The 15,716-nt window shown below is 44.5% G+C and overlaps 1 protein-coding gene across 1 annotated transcript in view; it reads left to right on the plus strand.

The window, feature by feature from the left end:
• The window catches only part of necab1 (N-terminal EF-hand calcium binding protein 1), a 326,564-nt gene that overhangs the window by 165,840 nt on the left and 145,008 nt on the right, over window positions 1-15,716 (plus strand). The window contains exon 6 of the mRNA XM_078541237.1: window positions 7,993-8,129. Within this exon, the coding sequence (XP_078397363.1) occupies window positions 7,993-8,129 (137 nt within the window). The remainder of the gene's footprint in view (window positions 1-7,992; window positions 8,130-15,716) is intronic.

Here is a 15,716-nt window from a genome sequence, read left to right on the forward strand (position 1 = left end):
GTAGATTTCCCCACAAGTAGCTGCTCCCAGTCTACCTTGGCTAGATCCTGCCTTATTTTACTAAAATCCGCTCTTCTCCAATCCAAAACAATTTTTTGCAACTTGTCTATTTCTTTGTCCATAACAAGCTTATGATGAATTTAAAAAAGGCCAAAGGGAATGATGATAGAGAAACAAAAGAAACATTTTACCCACTGGACACAATGGCAGCTTTTCACACCGTATTGTCCCATTCCCGCCTTATTAATTATGCATTCCCAGGAAATACGCTGGGTTGCTGGCACGGCAGCATGTGCTTTGCCCACCCCGCTGTCACCTCAGGCCTTCAGTAAACCGAGCGCTATATTTACAAGGCGTGCCTGCACAGAGCTAGCACTCTCCAAAGGGTAGGAAGCTGCTGGAACCTGACGGTTGCCAAAGGGAGGAAACATGCTGCCCCCACTCTTGAGTACCTATTGGAAGCAGTGGAGGCCCACCGCAAAGTCCTAAAGACTAGCAAGCAAGATCCCCAATCCAGTATGGGAGACGGTGGCAGCAGTGGTCAGTGCCAATGCTCTGCAAAAAAGGACAGCCACCCAGTGAAGGAAGAGGATGAATGGTCTCATCACTCACAACTCACACACTCATAAACCCATCACACATCCATCGGGATCTTACACCTCAAGGGACAAGACCACTAACTCTCACACACAACCTCACATCTCCATCAGGCTCATATCCCCTGGAACTCACATCCTTATCACGTCCATGGATCCACTCACCACACAAACATTCCACACAGTGCCATGCGCCCTGCTCACACTCTCTCCAACTGTTTTCATGCAGGAGAATCTGGCTGACAACAACAAGGAGAGGTCCAAGACCACGGGTGGAATGGCCCACATTCGAGTCCTCACTCACTTTGAGGAGCATGCCATCGCACTGACTACTGAGGACGTGGACGGTGCCTGTGGCGATGGTGAAGTCGGTGGTGAACACCCACATGACGTTCCTGTACCACATCATGGATGAGCTCCTGCAGTGGTAACACAAGAGGGAAACGGGGCACTTTGATGTCCATTCAGGTGCTCCTTCCCTGCAAGGAGTCAGGCCAGGATCCTCAGGCACCCAAAGGGTGGAGGAGCAGCAGCCGGATACCCCTGGGTCAATCACTCAGTAATTTCAGAGGCAGTCCTCTCCCTCCGAGTCACCTTTGCCTGTGACCCTCTCAACCTTGTCCTCTGTCACCACAGAGGGAGTAGCTGGCCCACAGGAGGACAGCCAAAGCAAGCCGGGACCCTCAAGGCCTTGGCTCCCCAGAGGACCTATGCAGAAGTCAGCAAAGAAAACGGGACCAACCATTGTACAGGTTGCCTCCACCCCCCCATGAGGGTGGAGACAACCTGTCAAAGCAGCACCTAGAAGGAGTGATAGGCCGAGAAATGTTAAGAATTTCTGTTCATGAGTGGTTGCACGAGTGAACACATTTTGTCACTTTAGAATCTGGAAATATATTCACTTTAACTGAATAATGTGTAATGGTGTCTTTCAGCTTCATTTACAGGCCTCGTGAGTCCTCCTCCTGCATAATGCTGAGGGGATGATTCCAGTGAACGGGGCTTATAATTAAATACAGATGTATTAAAATAACATTCCTGATGTGTGGCGGTGTTAAAGGTGGCCCACCATTGTTGGGTGGAACGGACGATCGTAAACTGGTTTCACGACAGTGTGGAACCGACTTTTGGTCTTCCTGCCATAATGTACACTCGTCATGATGCCCGACGCCAACAGGGACGGAAAATTCCAGCCAAAACAACAAAATATTTGCCTGGAGTAGATGTGCCAATGAAACATACAAAGCAAAAGAAACAAAAATGGGTGACAGAGTTGACTTTGGCCTGCTGCACTGTTCTAGTGAAACTCAATATCAGCTTGAGGAATAGTACCTCATCTTTTGATTAGGCACTTTATAGACTTCTGGGCTCAACGTTCAGTTCAATAATTTCAGACTATAAACTCAACCCCCATAATTCTGTTCTTCTCTCCACAAATGCCACCTGACTTGCTAAGTATTTTCAGCACTTTCTGTTTTCAATACATAGAAGTTCATGGTTACAGTCAACATCACAGCCACTGATAATGCTATCCTTTCCCTGCTCTGAGATTGCTGCTGTGGTTGCGTTTGGCAAATTTCAGTGAGTGCCTTCTTACTGAAGCATGGATGTCTCACACACTGCTCCACGCTGAGGTTCAGTTAGGAGAATTGTTCCCTGAACACCTGGATGTATATGGCCACCTGCTAAGAATCCCTATTCTCCTCCTCCTCCTCTTTCAGTAGCTTGTCTTGCTCGATGTGGCCTCTGTTCATTTTCCCTGTCATGCCATACTCCAAGTGAAATGCCCACTACTGCACCCATGTCTGGGAGGAAGTGTTTGTGCAGAATTATTAAAACTAAGACAAAGTCTGTCAGTGTGTGCCACGCCACTCCCTGTCGACTTTAACAAATCAAAAAACACAAGGAAACCACCAAACAATTCTACAATTGCAGCAAGAAAGTAGAAATCATTCAGCAACTAATCTGAAAATACTTGATGCTCCCTTTAAATAGCATTGATTGGAATCCTTCCTGCTCCTGAAGCTATATTCAGTTGTGTGAGATTAAGACAGGGAGCTTTGTTGTAGAATTGAGCTCCAAAATGGTAACACTGCTGTCAAATCAGTGTTACATTTCGATTGACAATCATGATCTCCCATTCTGCATGCTTTTGGTGGCATTCCCTGAGCACATGCTAATGCCTTTACTAAAACGCCACCTGGCAAGATTTGCACCAGAAGTGTACATTTGCGCCAACACCATTTTGGAGGCAAAATGGCATTTATAGCACCAAAAAAAAGCGACTAAGAAGCTGAATTTCACAGCCAACATTTTGTATTAAGACTTCATTCTTTACAATCTGTTTCATCTAATTATTATTCATGATTACATTTGTGTGATGAATAAGTGTTCTGCCATTAGATTATCTGACATATTCATGTCTGTGTACTGCAGTGGTGACTGAAGTATGAGCTGCTGTTATCACTGAAAACAATAACTCAAGATATTCAAAGAGGCTCCTTGATTGAACAGGGGATCTTTAATTGTCAGCACATGATTTACTCCAAGCTTTTCTTCAAACTGTACATCTGTTTAGGAAGAAATGTGATTAAACAATGGAGCTTTGCTGCCCCTCTGAGAAATAACAGAAGGATCAATTTAATATAGACACTTTTACATTTATGTGATTTCCTCAACACTAAGTGGATCACAAGAGGTAAGAAGAATAAAACTGCAAGTGTGGAAATTTGAAAAAAATGGATAGAGTTTTCACTAGCCTTACATTGCTTTTTCCAGTGCAATTCAACTAAAATCAGTCAACCCAGCACAAAAGATTGAGGATTTCGAGCACAAATTATGTCCGGTGCAAATTGAGATTCTAGGAAATTTTGCATTGGTTTGAAAGAGAACCCTCTGGTGCCCTGCCCAACTCACAGCATTGGACATGCCCCCCAAATAAATTAACCACTAGAGCGTGTTCTTGCTAATTGTCTCAATTTGTGGGCCTTCAAGGGGGCCCTTAAAATTAAAGGTTTTTTTACGTGCAAAGACACTAATAACCACATTTCAAAAGCTTTTAAAAGTCGAAATATTATAGAATTTACCAAAAAGAAAACTGACTATTGTATAGCAATATCACTAGTAAGTATTTCTGTACAGTTTTTAAGTCATTTTCAGTTATTCAAAATCATGTTACTCATGGGTGGTGAACTAGATACTCTTACAAAATTGCTTATTTTTATGATCAAACTAATTTCAGCTGTATTAATAAAACTGTATCAGGTTATCCATCTTAAATATTTCAAGAAATATTTGTTAATGCAAGAAAAAAAATCAATAAATAATTATGCTCAAAAACATAGTCTGATTTCATAGGTTTAAGGAACATTCTACCTTTGGTGATATGCAAATAGGTTTGATTGAAAACTTGAAGAAGAAATTTAATTCAGTCATTATCTTACCAGAATTTTCTCCCTAAACCTTTATGCCTTGAAACCTATTGCCCCACCTTTGAAAGCCACCTCCAAGTCTTCCTCTTTGATCACACTTTCACTCACTGCCCTAATTTTTCTTCCTCCTTGGTCTCCATTTTTGCCTCTGCAAAGGCCATGAGACATTTATATTGAAGATGCTATGCAAATACAAAGTTATTTATTCTTCTAACTTTATGATTATTTGTGAAGTAAAATTGAAACCATGTTCAAAAAAATTGCTGATGTAATCAAAGAATCCAAATAAGACACCATCAAGTTCAAGTGAAAGTGTCATATTTCTCTGGAAATCTAGTAACATGAAAGGAAACAAAAATGCATTTGGCTCAGTAATATTAAACAAGCTGTGCTCAAAATAAATAAATCAATGATGCTTAGGGTCCTGTGCATATCATATTACACAACTGGCATATTTTCATCCTAACAGCATTTGGAAATCTTTTCAAAATTCTGCTTACCTGATTATCAGAACTTTGGCAAAATGGTCTGTCATTAGCTAAGGTGAATTTAAAGTCACAACTAGTCCCAGAGATGAGAAGCCAGTTTCTAAGCCACGAAAGAACCCCAACCCTCCTGTCCTTTGGACAGTAGTGATTCAGACTAATCGAACAACTGAACTCAAATTAAAAATATAAGAAGAGGAGGCTTTTGGCCTTTCGAGCCTGCTCTGCTATTTAACAAGATTATGGCTGATCTTTTACCTCAACCCCACCTTCCTGCAATATCACCAAATTCCTTGAATGCCATTGAACTCTTTCTTGAATATACTCATTCACTGAGCATCTACAGCTCCCTGGGGTAGAGAATTCCAAAGGTTCACAAGCCTTTGAGTGAAAGAAATTTCTTCTCATTATAGAACTAAATGGCCTACCCTTATTCTGAGACTGTGGGCTAAATTTTATGGTGCGGTGTTGGGGGTGGGGGGCTGCGCATTGCTCGCCTCCCTGTTAGAAAAGTTGATCCCAAACCGACCAACTTTAAATAAGGCTGCCCTGCAACAATAGCATGCTGAGGGCGGCCTTAACAAGCAAAGAGTGGGACTTTCACCCCTTTGTGTAAAGAAGCCCCACCCTCAATAGATGCCAGACAATCCAGTAGGCCTGCAGCTTTTGCAGCCCCAGAAAGAGCCAGAACATAGTAGACTGCGCTGCTGGGACTGTAAGCATCTCCATGAAGAATTATCATAGACACCGGAGACAGGGCGAGGGGCAGGAGGCGGGTTTTGCAGGCCAGGCGGGGAGGCACAAAGTTGGGGCGTGGTATGTTTCCCGCAACTTTGGTGAAAAAAACAGCCTTCCCACCTTCCACTGCCCAGAGTATTATGACAGTAGAGGCAGATTGAGGTCCTTCAGTGGCTACTAATTGGCCACTTAAGGGCCTCAATAGGCTTTAAAGCAGATGGGCTAATGAGCACCTAACTAACCTCCGTATTATGGGGACTGGGTCAGGGGTGGGCAGTAAGTTCATGGGTCACTGGACCATTATATTTTATGTGAATCCCCTGCTGAAAACACTCCCAGCAGTGGGCCGTAAAATCCAGCTGTGTGACTCTGGGCAGGATTTAATACTCCCCTCCCTCGGCAGAGAGTTTGGAGGAGGGTGAGCATTTCATCAGACAGGAGGATGCAGACTGGTTACCCCGCCACTATCCTGCTTCCGCCCAATAAGTTTGGCAATTAATGCCCACTTAAGGCCCTCATCTGGCTGCTGCTGGTATTCAACTAATGGTAGGCAGGGGACTCTCAGGGAGCAGCCATCATTCAAAAGCACTCAATAGCTGATCAAGGGATCTGGAATCGGGAAGGAGGGCCAGCTGAGATCCACCGCCCTATCATTTCCTCCAAATCTGTTGCCCTGGCCAGTGATCCCCCTCCCCATGACCCCTATCCAACCCGCATTCATCTCTGGCCTAGGTCCCCCAGTGATTCTAGGCCTCTGGTGGGCGCTTTGCCAGCAGCTGCCATGGCTTCCAGTTGCTCTGACGGGCAATGGAGATTTATCAGTCTCTGAGTGGCTGGCAGCTCTCGGAAGTGAGGTTCCTGTCTCCCGGAGTCCTAAATCCTGGGAAACACCAGCCACTCGTCAGTTAAGTGCCTGATGGGCACTTAATTCGGCAGGCCTTCTCAAAAAAAGAAGTGGCTCTTGCCAGCTCTCCAGCTGGTAAGCAAGTACCCCATCACCTGGATTCAATTCCACCCTCTATGTTCTAATTCCCCAGACATAGACACCCGAGACAGGGCGAGGGGTAGGAGGCGGGTTTTGCAAGCCAGGCGGGGAGGCAAAAAGTGGGGGGACGTGGTATGTTTCCCCCAACTTTGGTGAAAAAAACAGCCTTTTTTATCAGCATCTACCCCGTCAAGTCCCTAAAAATTTTATATGTTTCAATTAAATCAACTCTCAAATTACATTAACAATACTACAACATTCAATTCACTCTGTAAACAGTTTCTTCAACCAAACTTCCAGCGCGATTGCTTTATTTCAGTATGATTAGGACCTGCCCTGCTGCTTTAGCCACTGTGTACTATTTAAAAAAATATATTCATTCATGGGATGTTGGCAGTGCTGGTGAGGCTAGCATTTATTATCCAACGTGGTGGTGAGGTGCATTCTTGAGCCACTGTAGTCCTTGATTCAAAACTCAGTCAAATCCTGCCTGGATGTCAATTCTCACCTCACCTCAGTTTCTTTATCCAAGTTTGGACCAAGGCTGTCTGGAGCTAAGTGGTCCTGGCAGAACTCAAAATGAACATCATTGAGCAGATTATTGGTGAGTAAGTGCTGCATGATAGCCTTGTCAACAAGACCTTCCTTCACTTTGTTGACGATTGAGAGAGACTAATCGGCGGTAATTGGCCAGATTGGATTTGTCCTGCTTTTTGTGAATAGTGCATACCTGGACAATTTTCCACATTGCCATGTAGATGCCAGTGTTGTAGTTGTGATGGAACATTTTGGCTAGGGATGTGGCTAGTTCTGGAGCGCAAGTCTTCAGCACTATAGCAAGGATGTTGTCAGGGTCTACAGGATTTGTTGCATCCAATGCATTTAGCTATTTCTTGATATTAGTTGAAGTCTGGCATCTGTGATGCTGGGAACTTCAAGGGGAGGCTGAGGTGGATCATCCTTTCAGTATTTCTGGCTGAAGATTGTTTTAGATGCTTTGGTCTTGTCTTTGGCACCAACATGCTGGGTTCCCCCACGATTGAGAAAGGGGAATATCATGCAACTTCCCCCCCGTTGGTTTTTTTAATTGTCCACCGCCATTCACAACTGGATGTGACTACAGAACTTTGATAGTTCATTGGTTATGGAATTGCTTAGTACTGTCTGTACCGTGCTCCTTCCATTGTTTAGCAAGCATGTGGTCCTGTTTTGTGTCTTCCCCAGGTTGGCACCTCATTTTTAGGTATGTCTGCTGCTGTTCCTGGCATGTTCTCTGACAGTCCCCTCTGAACCAGGGTTGGCCCTCTAGATTGATAGTAATAGTAGGTTGAGGGATATGCCAGGCCATAATGTTGGAGATTATTCTGGAACTCTGCTTCTGCTGATGGCCCATAGTGCCTCATGGACTCCCAGTTTTGAGCTACCAGATTCGACCTGAATCTTTCCAATTTAGTACAGCGGTAGTGCCGCACAACATGATGCGTGAAGATGGGACTTTGTCTCCACAAGGACTGTGAGGTGGTCACTCCTATCAATATTGTCATGGGCAGAAATATCTGTGACAAGTAGGTTTCTGAGAATGAGGTCAAGTAGGTTTTTCTCTCCTTTCAGCTTTCTCACCATCTACAGCAGAACTCAGCCAGCTCGAGCTATAGTGGTGCTACAAAGCCACTCTTGGTAATGTAGGTTGAAGTTCCTCTTTTATTCCAGATTTATTTAATTAATTTTATTTTAATTGAATTAAATTACTTCTGCAGGATTACCAGGATTCGTGTAATCTGGAACAATTTGTGACTCGCTTTCTGTTGAAAGAAACAGTGAACCAGCTTCAGTCTTTGCAGAATTCCTTGGAATGTGCAATGGAAACCACAGAGGAGCAGACACGTCAGGAAAGGTGAGTCTTAGAATCTGCATTGCTGCTATTTTGTAATTACTGCTTGTTATTTTCCTTTAAAAGAATAACTTTAAAAGAATACAGTTCCACATACATACAAGGTAAAAGGTCATATTTGAGAGAGCAGAAGGTTCCTCTGTTTTCTCTTTGATTCTACTTGTCTTCTGAGGCCAATCATTTTCAGCAGCCAAGAAAAAAGCTCATAGCCTCTTCAAATGTCTTTCAAAAGTGGGCTGATAAGTGTATAAGGGCATGTGGAGGAGTGTTCCTCTGGTTTCACTTTGTCTTAAAATTAACAATGCAGTAGCTTGGGGAACCAAATCTACACTGCCCACTGTCATGGCACTACACATTGTTAGCCTCACATTCACATCCCTACTTCTTTACTCATTCACCCTTCCTCTGTCAAAACCATGGTGAATAAATAACAAGTCAAAATTTTGGAACAGTTTGCTAAATTGATATATTGCTCAACAGAAGAGAAATATCATTCAGGTATACATGATGTAAATAAAAGGGTTTTATTTTGTTTTATTTTTACCAACAATACTAATGAATACTACTTTGTCAGCACTGCTGTGACATTTTTAATGTTAATGACGAAATGTGACTAAAATGATCGCTCTACATGGGAGAATTTGCAGAAAACCTATGAAAGTGGTTACATATAACAGGAGACATTCAAGAATAACCTTGAAAACAAGATGCAAAATTCTGCAAACAAACTACAGGTCAAACAGTATCAATAAAGGAAAAAGATAGTTTAACATTTCAACAAGGGTAATAGCCAAAATGTTAACTTAACTTTTCCATTTACAAATGTTGATCATTTGCTGTGTACTTCCAGTAGTTTAGCTCTGAATTTCCTTAGGGTCAGTGGCAACTGGAGTGAAATGGGTTTAGGAGGTCAAAGAGAAGAGGCAAATCAAGCAGAACCTGGGAACCCACAGGGCAGAATTTTTCTGTCGGCGAGCAGAGGGTGGGGCCCACTCGACGACATGTAAAATGATGTGGGATGAGGTCGGGCGGAACCCCCGACGTCATCACGCCCCATTTAAATTTTCAGGAAGGTGGGGACGCAGCAAAATCAGCTGCGGCCCACCGACCTGTCAATGGCCAATTGAGGCCATTGACAGGATCATTAAAACAATTAAAGGACCTGCCCGTCCAACCTTAAGGTTGGCGGACAGGCCAGGAGCCCCGGCGGCTAATAGATAAAACATGAAACCTCATCCAGCGTCGGGATAAGGTTTCATGCAGAGTTTTAAACATTTTAATAAAGTTAGTATGTAGATTATGAACATGTCCCATCTCATGAGGGGGACATGTTTGGGAATTTTTTTTTTCTATTTTTAATCTTTTTAAAAGTGTAAGCGATCTCCCCGAGACTGCACTTTGCCTCAGGAAGATGTGCGCTCTTTCGTGCACATGCGCGAAAGAGTGCACTCCCGCTTTTTGGGGAATCCCCCCCACACAGGAAGCGCATAGCGCTTCCCGCCGGACATCACACTGGGTGGGCCTTAATTGGCCTGCCCACATAAAATGGCAGCGGGACCCACTTCTCCGGCGGGGATCAGCTCCCCACCCACCAGAGATTGGGTCGGGCCCGCCCGCCCGCCCGACAGGCAGAAAATTCTGTCCATACTTTCCACCCAGAAGAGCGAGGCTGCTGGGATTCTGCAACTAAAAGTTTCACCTGCCCCAGCAAAGGATCATGACATGGAAAGGAGGCAGGTTTCATGGTGTGTCGATTGTAATCCCAGGTCCTTTTTGGGACCATTCTGGATTGGGTCTGCTTCCTCTCTCAACTTCTCAACTTCTGGCTGAGAAACACAGATCCTAAAGAAACTGAATGGGTCTGAAGGACTGATCTAACTCTCCCCAGAGGAAAGGAAGCAGCTGAGAATATTACTGTCCTCCAGATAGCCTTTTTAACAAGTTTCAGCCAGATTAATATAACCTTGATATTTCGAGGGTCCAAAAATCTCTCCTCACTAATGTACCTCTCCACCAAACTGTGTACAGAGATGGGTTCACAAGTCAGTCATACAGAAGATTATGTGAGACAATGTAAGTTCTAAAATATAATCAGTCTGAACATCCTTGGAGGGGCAATCAGTGTCGGATTGCCACTCTGTGTGCAATTACTTATGTTAATTTTTTTCCCAGTCTATCTCACCCAGTCTTCTGACTCAGGCTGAGCGAAACCCAGGCAGTGCAGAGCGTCCCTGGGGCCCAGCGTCGACATGCAGCAGAGTTGAAGGGAAGGAGGCCACACCCTCTTTTTTATGACACTAGCTGCATAAACCAGGTTAAGTTTAAAGGTCCAGTGAAATTTTAAGGTCCTTGATAGGCCAGGGAGAAAGTAGGTGTTGAGGGTATGTGGATAGGATTTTCAGGGGTGGGAAGAATCGGAAATTGGTGGGGGAGGTCAGAGGTGGGGAGGGGTCATGTCAGTTTGGTCGGGCCAGGCCTACTGGTGGTGGGGGGTAGTCAGTTCAGGCCTGGAGGTGGGTGGGGGGGCCTTGAGGGTTGGAGGAATGGTGCTGGGCCTTGGGGTGGGGAGGTGTGTCGGGCCTCGGGTCAGGTCGGGTCGGGCCTAGTGGGTGGAGGGTGTCAGGCTTCGGGATGGGGGAGCGGTCAGGCCTGTGGGGTGGGGGTCAGTTCTCGGAGAGTAGGGGGCAGTTGTGGGGGAGTTGGACCCCAGGGTGGTTCAGGCCTCAGTGCCGGGGTGTGTTGGGCCTCAGCTCGGATCAGGTTAGGCCAGCGGTGGGGGAGATGGGGGAAGGGTGTCAGCCTCAACGTCGGGGGGAGGAGGGTGTCGATCCTGGGAGGTGGTGGGGGGTGAGTACTGGGCCTCTGGGGAGGTCGGGCCCCCCTGCCCTACCCTCCTGCCTGGCCTGCTCACCAGCAGCTCTCTGGGGAGCCCTTTCACTGGCCATGATTCACAGCCTTTGAAAGGCTGCAGCAACTTTTTAAAACAATGTTCCATTCATCTTCTTTGGAATTTGTTCTTACTGCACCAACGAAAAGTTCAGTTTCAGTGTCTGTGTCATCACCTGCAATTGTGTGTACTTCCTTCGATTTACACATCTTAGCGAAATTATTTAATTTATCACAGTTCTTACACTGCTTTCTGTAGGCTGGATAACTACATGGTAAATGCTTTGTTCTACATCAGCTGCATTTAAATGTTTTAATAGCAGTTTTGTTTTTCTTTACATTCAGACTGTCTATTTGTTCTTTCCCGGGGCTGTTTCTGTTTAACTGCATCTAACTGCTTGATCATGTGTGGCTTATCATCTTCTGTCATCCCTTTAACCTGGGGTATTTTGTTGTCTCTGCCGCTCTGCAGATATTTATTGCTTTCTCCAGTGTGAGGTCAATTTCTCTCAAAAGCCGCCATCTCGGAATGTCATTTGCGAGTCCACAAATTATTCTATCTCGGATGGGTGATTCTATAAGCTCCCCCAATTCACACGATTTAGCTCATTTTCTCAGCTCAGTTATGTGCTGACTAATGTTGTCAATGCCTTGCGTGCACATAAAAAAATCGGTAGCTTTCATATGTGATGTTTTTCTTAGGGCTGCAGTTGGCTTCAAATTTTTCCATTATTTATTTCAAGTCATTTTGTTTCTCATTGCTTTCAAACGTAAATGTGTTATAGACTTCGAGGGCTGCTTCCTCCGCTACATGAAGAAAAATGGAAGACTGTGCCTCAGGGTCTTTTTTATCACTACCTGTTGATGTGAGGTACAGCTCAAATTGTTGCTGGAACCTCCTCCAGTTTTCGGGGAGATTTCCCTCCAAACTGAGCTCTTCAAAATCACCTCTGTCATCATTCAGAACATCCAATGGAAGAATTGTGAAAAAAAACACAGAGACACAGAGATGAGTAAAAGACAAAACAGACTGATCAACACAAAGTGAGAAAAATAGATGAGACTTTGTATATTTGAGTTGTATAAAAGTTTTGTTTTTTTTAAAAAAAGGGAAATGTCATGATAATAGTTGATTTGTGGTAGTGACTCCAATATTTGATACTATACGGTACTCTGTACGAGATGGAGTCACCTGACCTGGGTCAGATAGCACACTAGCACATGTCAGAACCTGTCTTGATAGAATTCAGTTACTGCAGAGATATGTGTTTATGCTAGGAAAATGTGTTACCAATAAAGTTAGCCCAGCTACAATGTCGACAACCTGTGTGCATCATTGAAACAAAAAACATGACGGGTAGATGGGGGTGAGATTTGGATCCACCGGGGGTCAGGAGGAGGCAGGGAGTCCCATACAGGTGTGGGGAATCCCGTGGGGGGGCAGGTCCTGGGAGATCGCTGGTGGGGTGGTGGGGCGTCCTGTGCGGGGGTAGTCGGGCTTTGGGGGACACTCCTGGCAGTTCAGGGGTGTGGGGGTAGCTCCATGGATGGAGTAGTGAGGTAGTAGGGATGGGGGAAGGCTCCTGGGAAGTTGGTGAGGTGGGGGAATCCCATGGGGTGGTAGTCGGGGGTTGGGTAGAGTCCCCTAGAGGGGTGGGGGGAGTCCCATGGGGAGTCGGTCTGCGTCTGTACATTAGTTACCCAGAAGTGAGAAGTGGTTTTAATTCTTCTAACATTTTCTGGGTAACTATTGGTGTAACCCATTCCAAACCATCCGAAGTTTGCCATTTAAATCGCTTTTTTGCATGGCGTTCCCAGTGCAGGGCAATTGCTCAGGGGAAGTTTGTGGTTCTGGGCAATTGGTGTACAAACCTTACCTCTGAACTTCCAAAGGGGACACTCAGCACATCTTTGGGTACCCTCCCAATCCGACACTGGGGAGCTCATAAGTTGAGTCCCATTGAAGTCTATTAAAGAAGCAAACATGAAATTCACAGATGCAAGACAGCCAATCTCAATGTTAACAGTTCGAGGAGAAAATAGAAAATACAATCTTATTTCTAGTTGAGAATCTAAGTTTTAAATTCCAATATTGTTACAGTGAAATATTTAAGTAGGATATCCATCAATTATTAAAGTAACATTCACCTTAATTACCTGAGTAGAAGACTATGGAGTTAGCAAGATGCCTCTGCCCCAGTTAAAGGGAGAATTATTATCATCTCACCCCAATAGTCATCCACCTTTACTGTGAGAGATGCTGACGCGAATCCAGCAAATCTAAAAATCCAGTGTGTTTTCAATATTTATACTGTTTCTGAGGTTGCACAACAAATTCCTTACATATGGGGGTAGTACATCAACTGTAAGTATGTTTGTCCCTCTTTATTCCAAAGGCGTGTAACTGTTAATTTCTAAGTAAGATCTGGCCCTCTTTGATTTCTAAGAAAGCTAGCTTGGTAGCAAAGTATGTATCTCATGGTGGCCAAATATTTCATTATTCATCCAAGTGTGTTTGAAGATTATAATACAGTTTAGGTTGAGCTAACTTTGTCAAAATTTAAGTTGATTATGGTTTAGGGCTATAAGCATAAAATCATCTTATCAAATATAACACTGTGGTAGCTTTTAACAGTTTGCAATGTTATCAATGTTTTACTCTGTGGTGAAGTTCATGACTTTAAGAGTGAATTCCTTTAATCAGAAGTTACACCTTAACAACCAGTGGATTGTATCAAACAGCATGTCCCTTTGGCTGTTCACAATAGGCAGAGCACTGACCGTACTCAACCAGCTCCTGCTATCAAAACCCAGAATGTAATCTTTAATGTTAGATGTGATTCCGCAATTGGACAACACTTGCTGAACAATCCCGAGTCAATGAAGAATTACGCTAAAACCCAATTTAAGGTCATCGGTTGAGCTTGCAGTGTGGCTCACTTTATGCTTGCTAGAAGCTACATGTATTCATAAGCAGGAACCTACCCTCTGCAGGCTAAGGGGACATGTCCAGGCATTGCACCTTCTTTGAATTAAACAAAAGCTTATGGTTAATAGTTCCCCGGTGCATTCTCCATGATAAGTCTCAACCAATCAGAGGCGACTTGTCAACCAATCAGCACTTTTTTTCATGCAGTATAAATTGTTGCTCCCTTTGAAATTTGGGATTCTTGTGTCTGTCCTGATGAGTGCAAGACAAAAAGCTTCAACAGCATGTGTCTTTTTTCAGCAATAATCAGAAGTTACCTTTATGGTTCTAAAATGAGGCAAGCCACTTCTCGCAGAGGCCCATGGCCATACAGTAAGAACTGTCTTAACCTTTTAGAAAACTTAGGAAGTCTTGTGGCACAGTGGGTAGCACCCCTAACTTTGAGCCAAAAGCTCTGGGTTTAAGTCCCACCCCAAGACTTGATGGTTACAGAACATGCATTTGTGGTGTAGCCAAGCAGGTTAATTGCCAAGCTGTAAATCTTTCAGATATGCCTAAGACAGGTGGTAATAGTGGGAGGGTTTCCTGGTCAGCCAAAACTGTGTAGTAGCTGCAGCACAACAGCATCCCCATTTTGAAAGACTCCACATGCAAGCTCTTGCCATGGGTTCCATGGTAGCTGCTAGGAGGCATTCATCACATTTACACTTCCTTTACAGCCAGAAATATGCTCATCGGGAAGAAACTGGCATCGAGTAAGGAGAGAAATGGCGCCCATTGACATCTCCAGAACAGAGTCACATCTTGGAGCAGCATGGAATTGTCTGCTGTAATTTGTTAATTGTCTGTTTTGCAAAATCAATGTTGGGGTGGGTGGGTGGAGGGGTGGCGGTGAGGGGATGCTACCTGCCAGCAACAGAATCACAGAAACTTTACAGTGCAGAAGGAGGCCATTCAGCCTGTTGAGTCTGCACTGGGTCTCTGAAAGAGCATTCTACCTAGTCCCACTCCTCTATCGTATCCCCATAACCTCACACATTCTTTCTTTTCAGATCGCAATCCAATTTTCCTTTGACTAATTCAATCAAACCTACCAGCACCACCCTCTCAGGAAGTTCATTCCAGACTCCAACCATCCTCTGGGTGAAAAATGTTTTCTTCACATCACTTTTGATCCCTTTGCCAATTATTTTGAATCTATGACCTCGGGTTCTTGATGCTGCCTTGAGTGGGAACAATTATTAACCACTTACCCTGTCCATACTTCTCACAATCTTGAATATGTCTATCAAGTCACATCTCAGCCTTCTTTTCTCCAAGGAAAACTGTCCCAACCTCTCCAATCTATCCTCATAGCTACAGTTCTTCATCCCAGTAATCATTCTTGTGGATCTCCTCTGTACTCTCTCTAATGCCTTCACATCCTTCCTCAAGTATGGCGCCCAGAACTGGACACAGTGGGCAGAATTTTGCCCTCGGATGGCGTGCGGACCCCACCTGCTCGGTGACGGGCGGACGGCTGACCCCCACCACCGAAATGGGGCCTGCCGCCATTTTGAGTGGGCGGGCTAATTAAGGCCCGCCCAGCAACCTGCCCGACAGGAAGCGCTATGCGCTTCCTGTGCGGGGGGCGGGGAGGGAATCCCCATCTGTCAAAGTGCGCTCTTTCGCGCAGCGCATTGCTCTCTGAGGCAAAGTCCTGTCTCAGGGAGATTGGTGTGAGGTAAGTAAAGTCTAAAAATAGAAAAATATTAAAATTATTAACATATTCCCCT

This window comes from Cetorhinus maximus, chromosome 4 (genome assembly GCF_964194155.1).
Source record: "Cetorhinus maximus chromosome 4, sCetMax3.hap1.1, whole genome shotgun sequence".
In the NCBI taxonomy this organism is placed as follows: domain Eukaryota; kingdom Metazoa; phylum Chordata; class Chondrichthyes; order Lamniformes; family Cetorhinidae; genus Cetorhinus; species Cetorhinus maximus.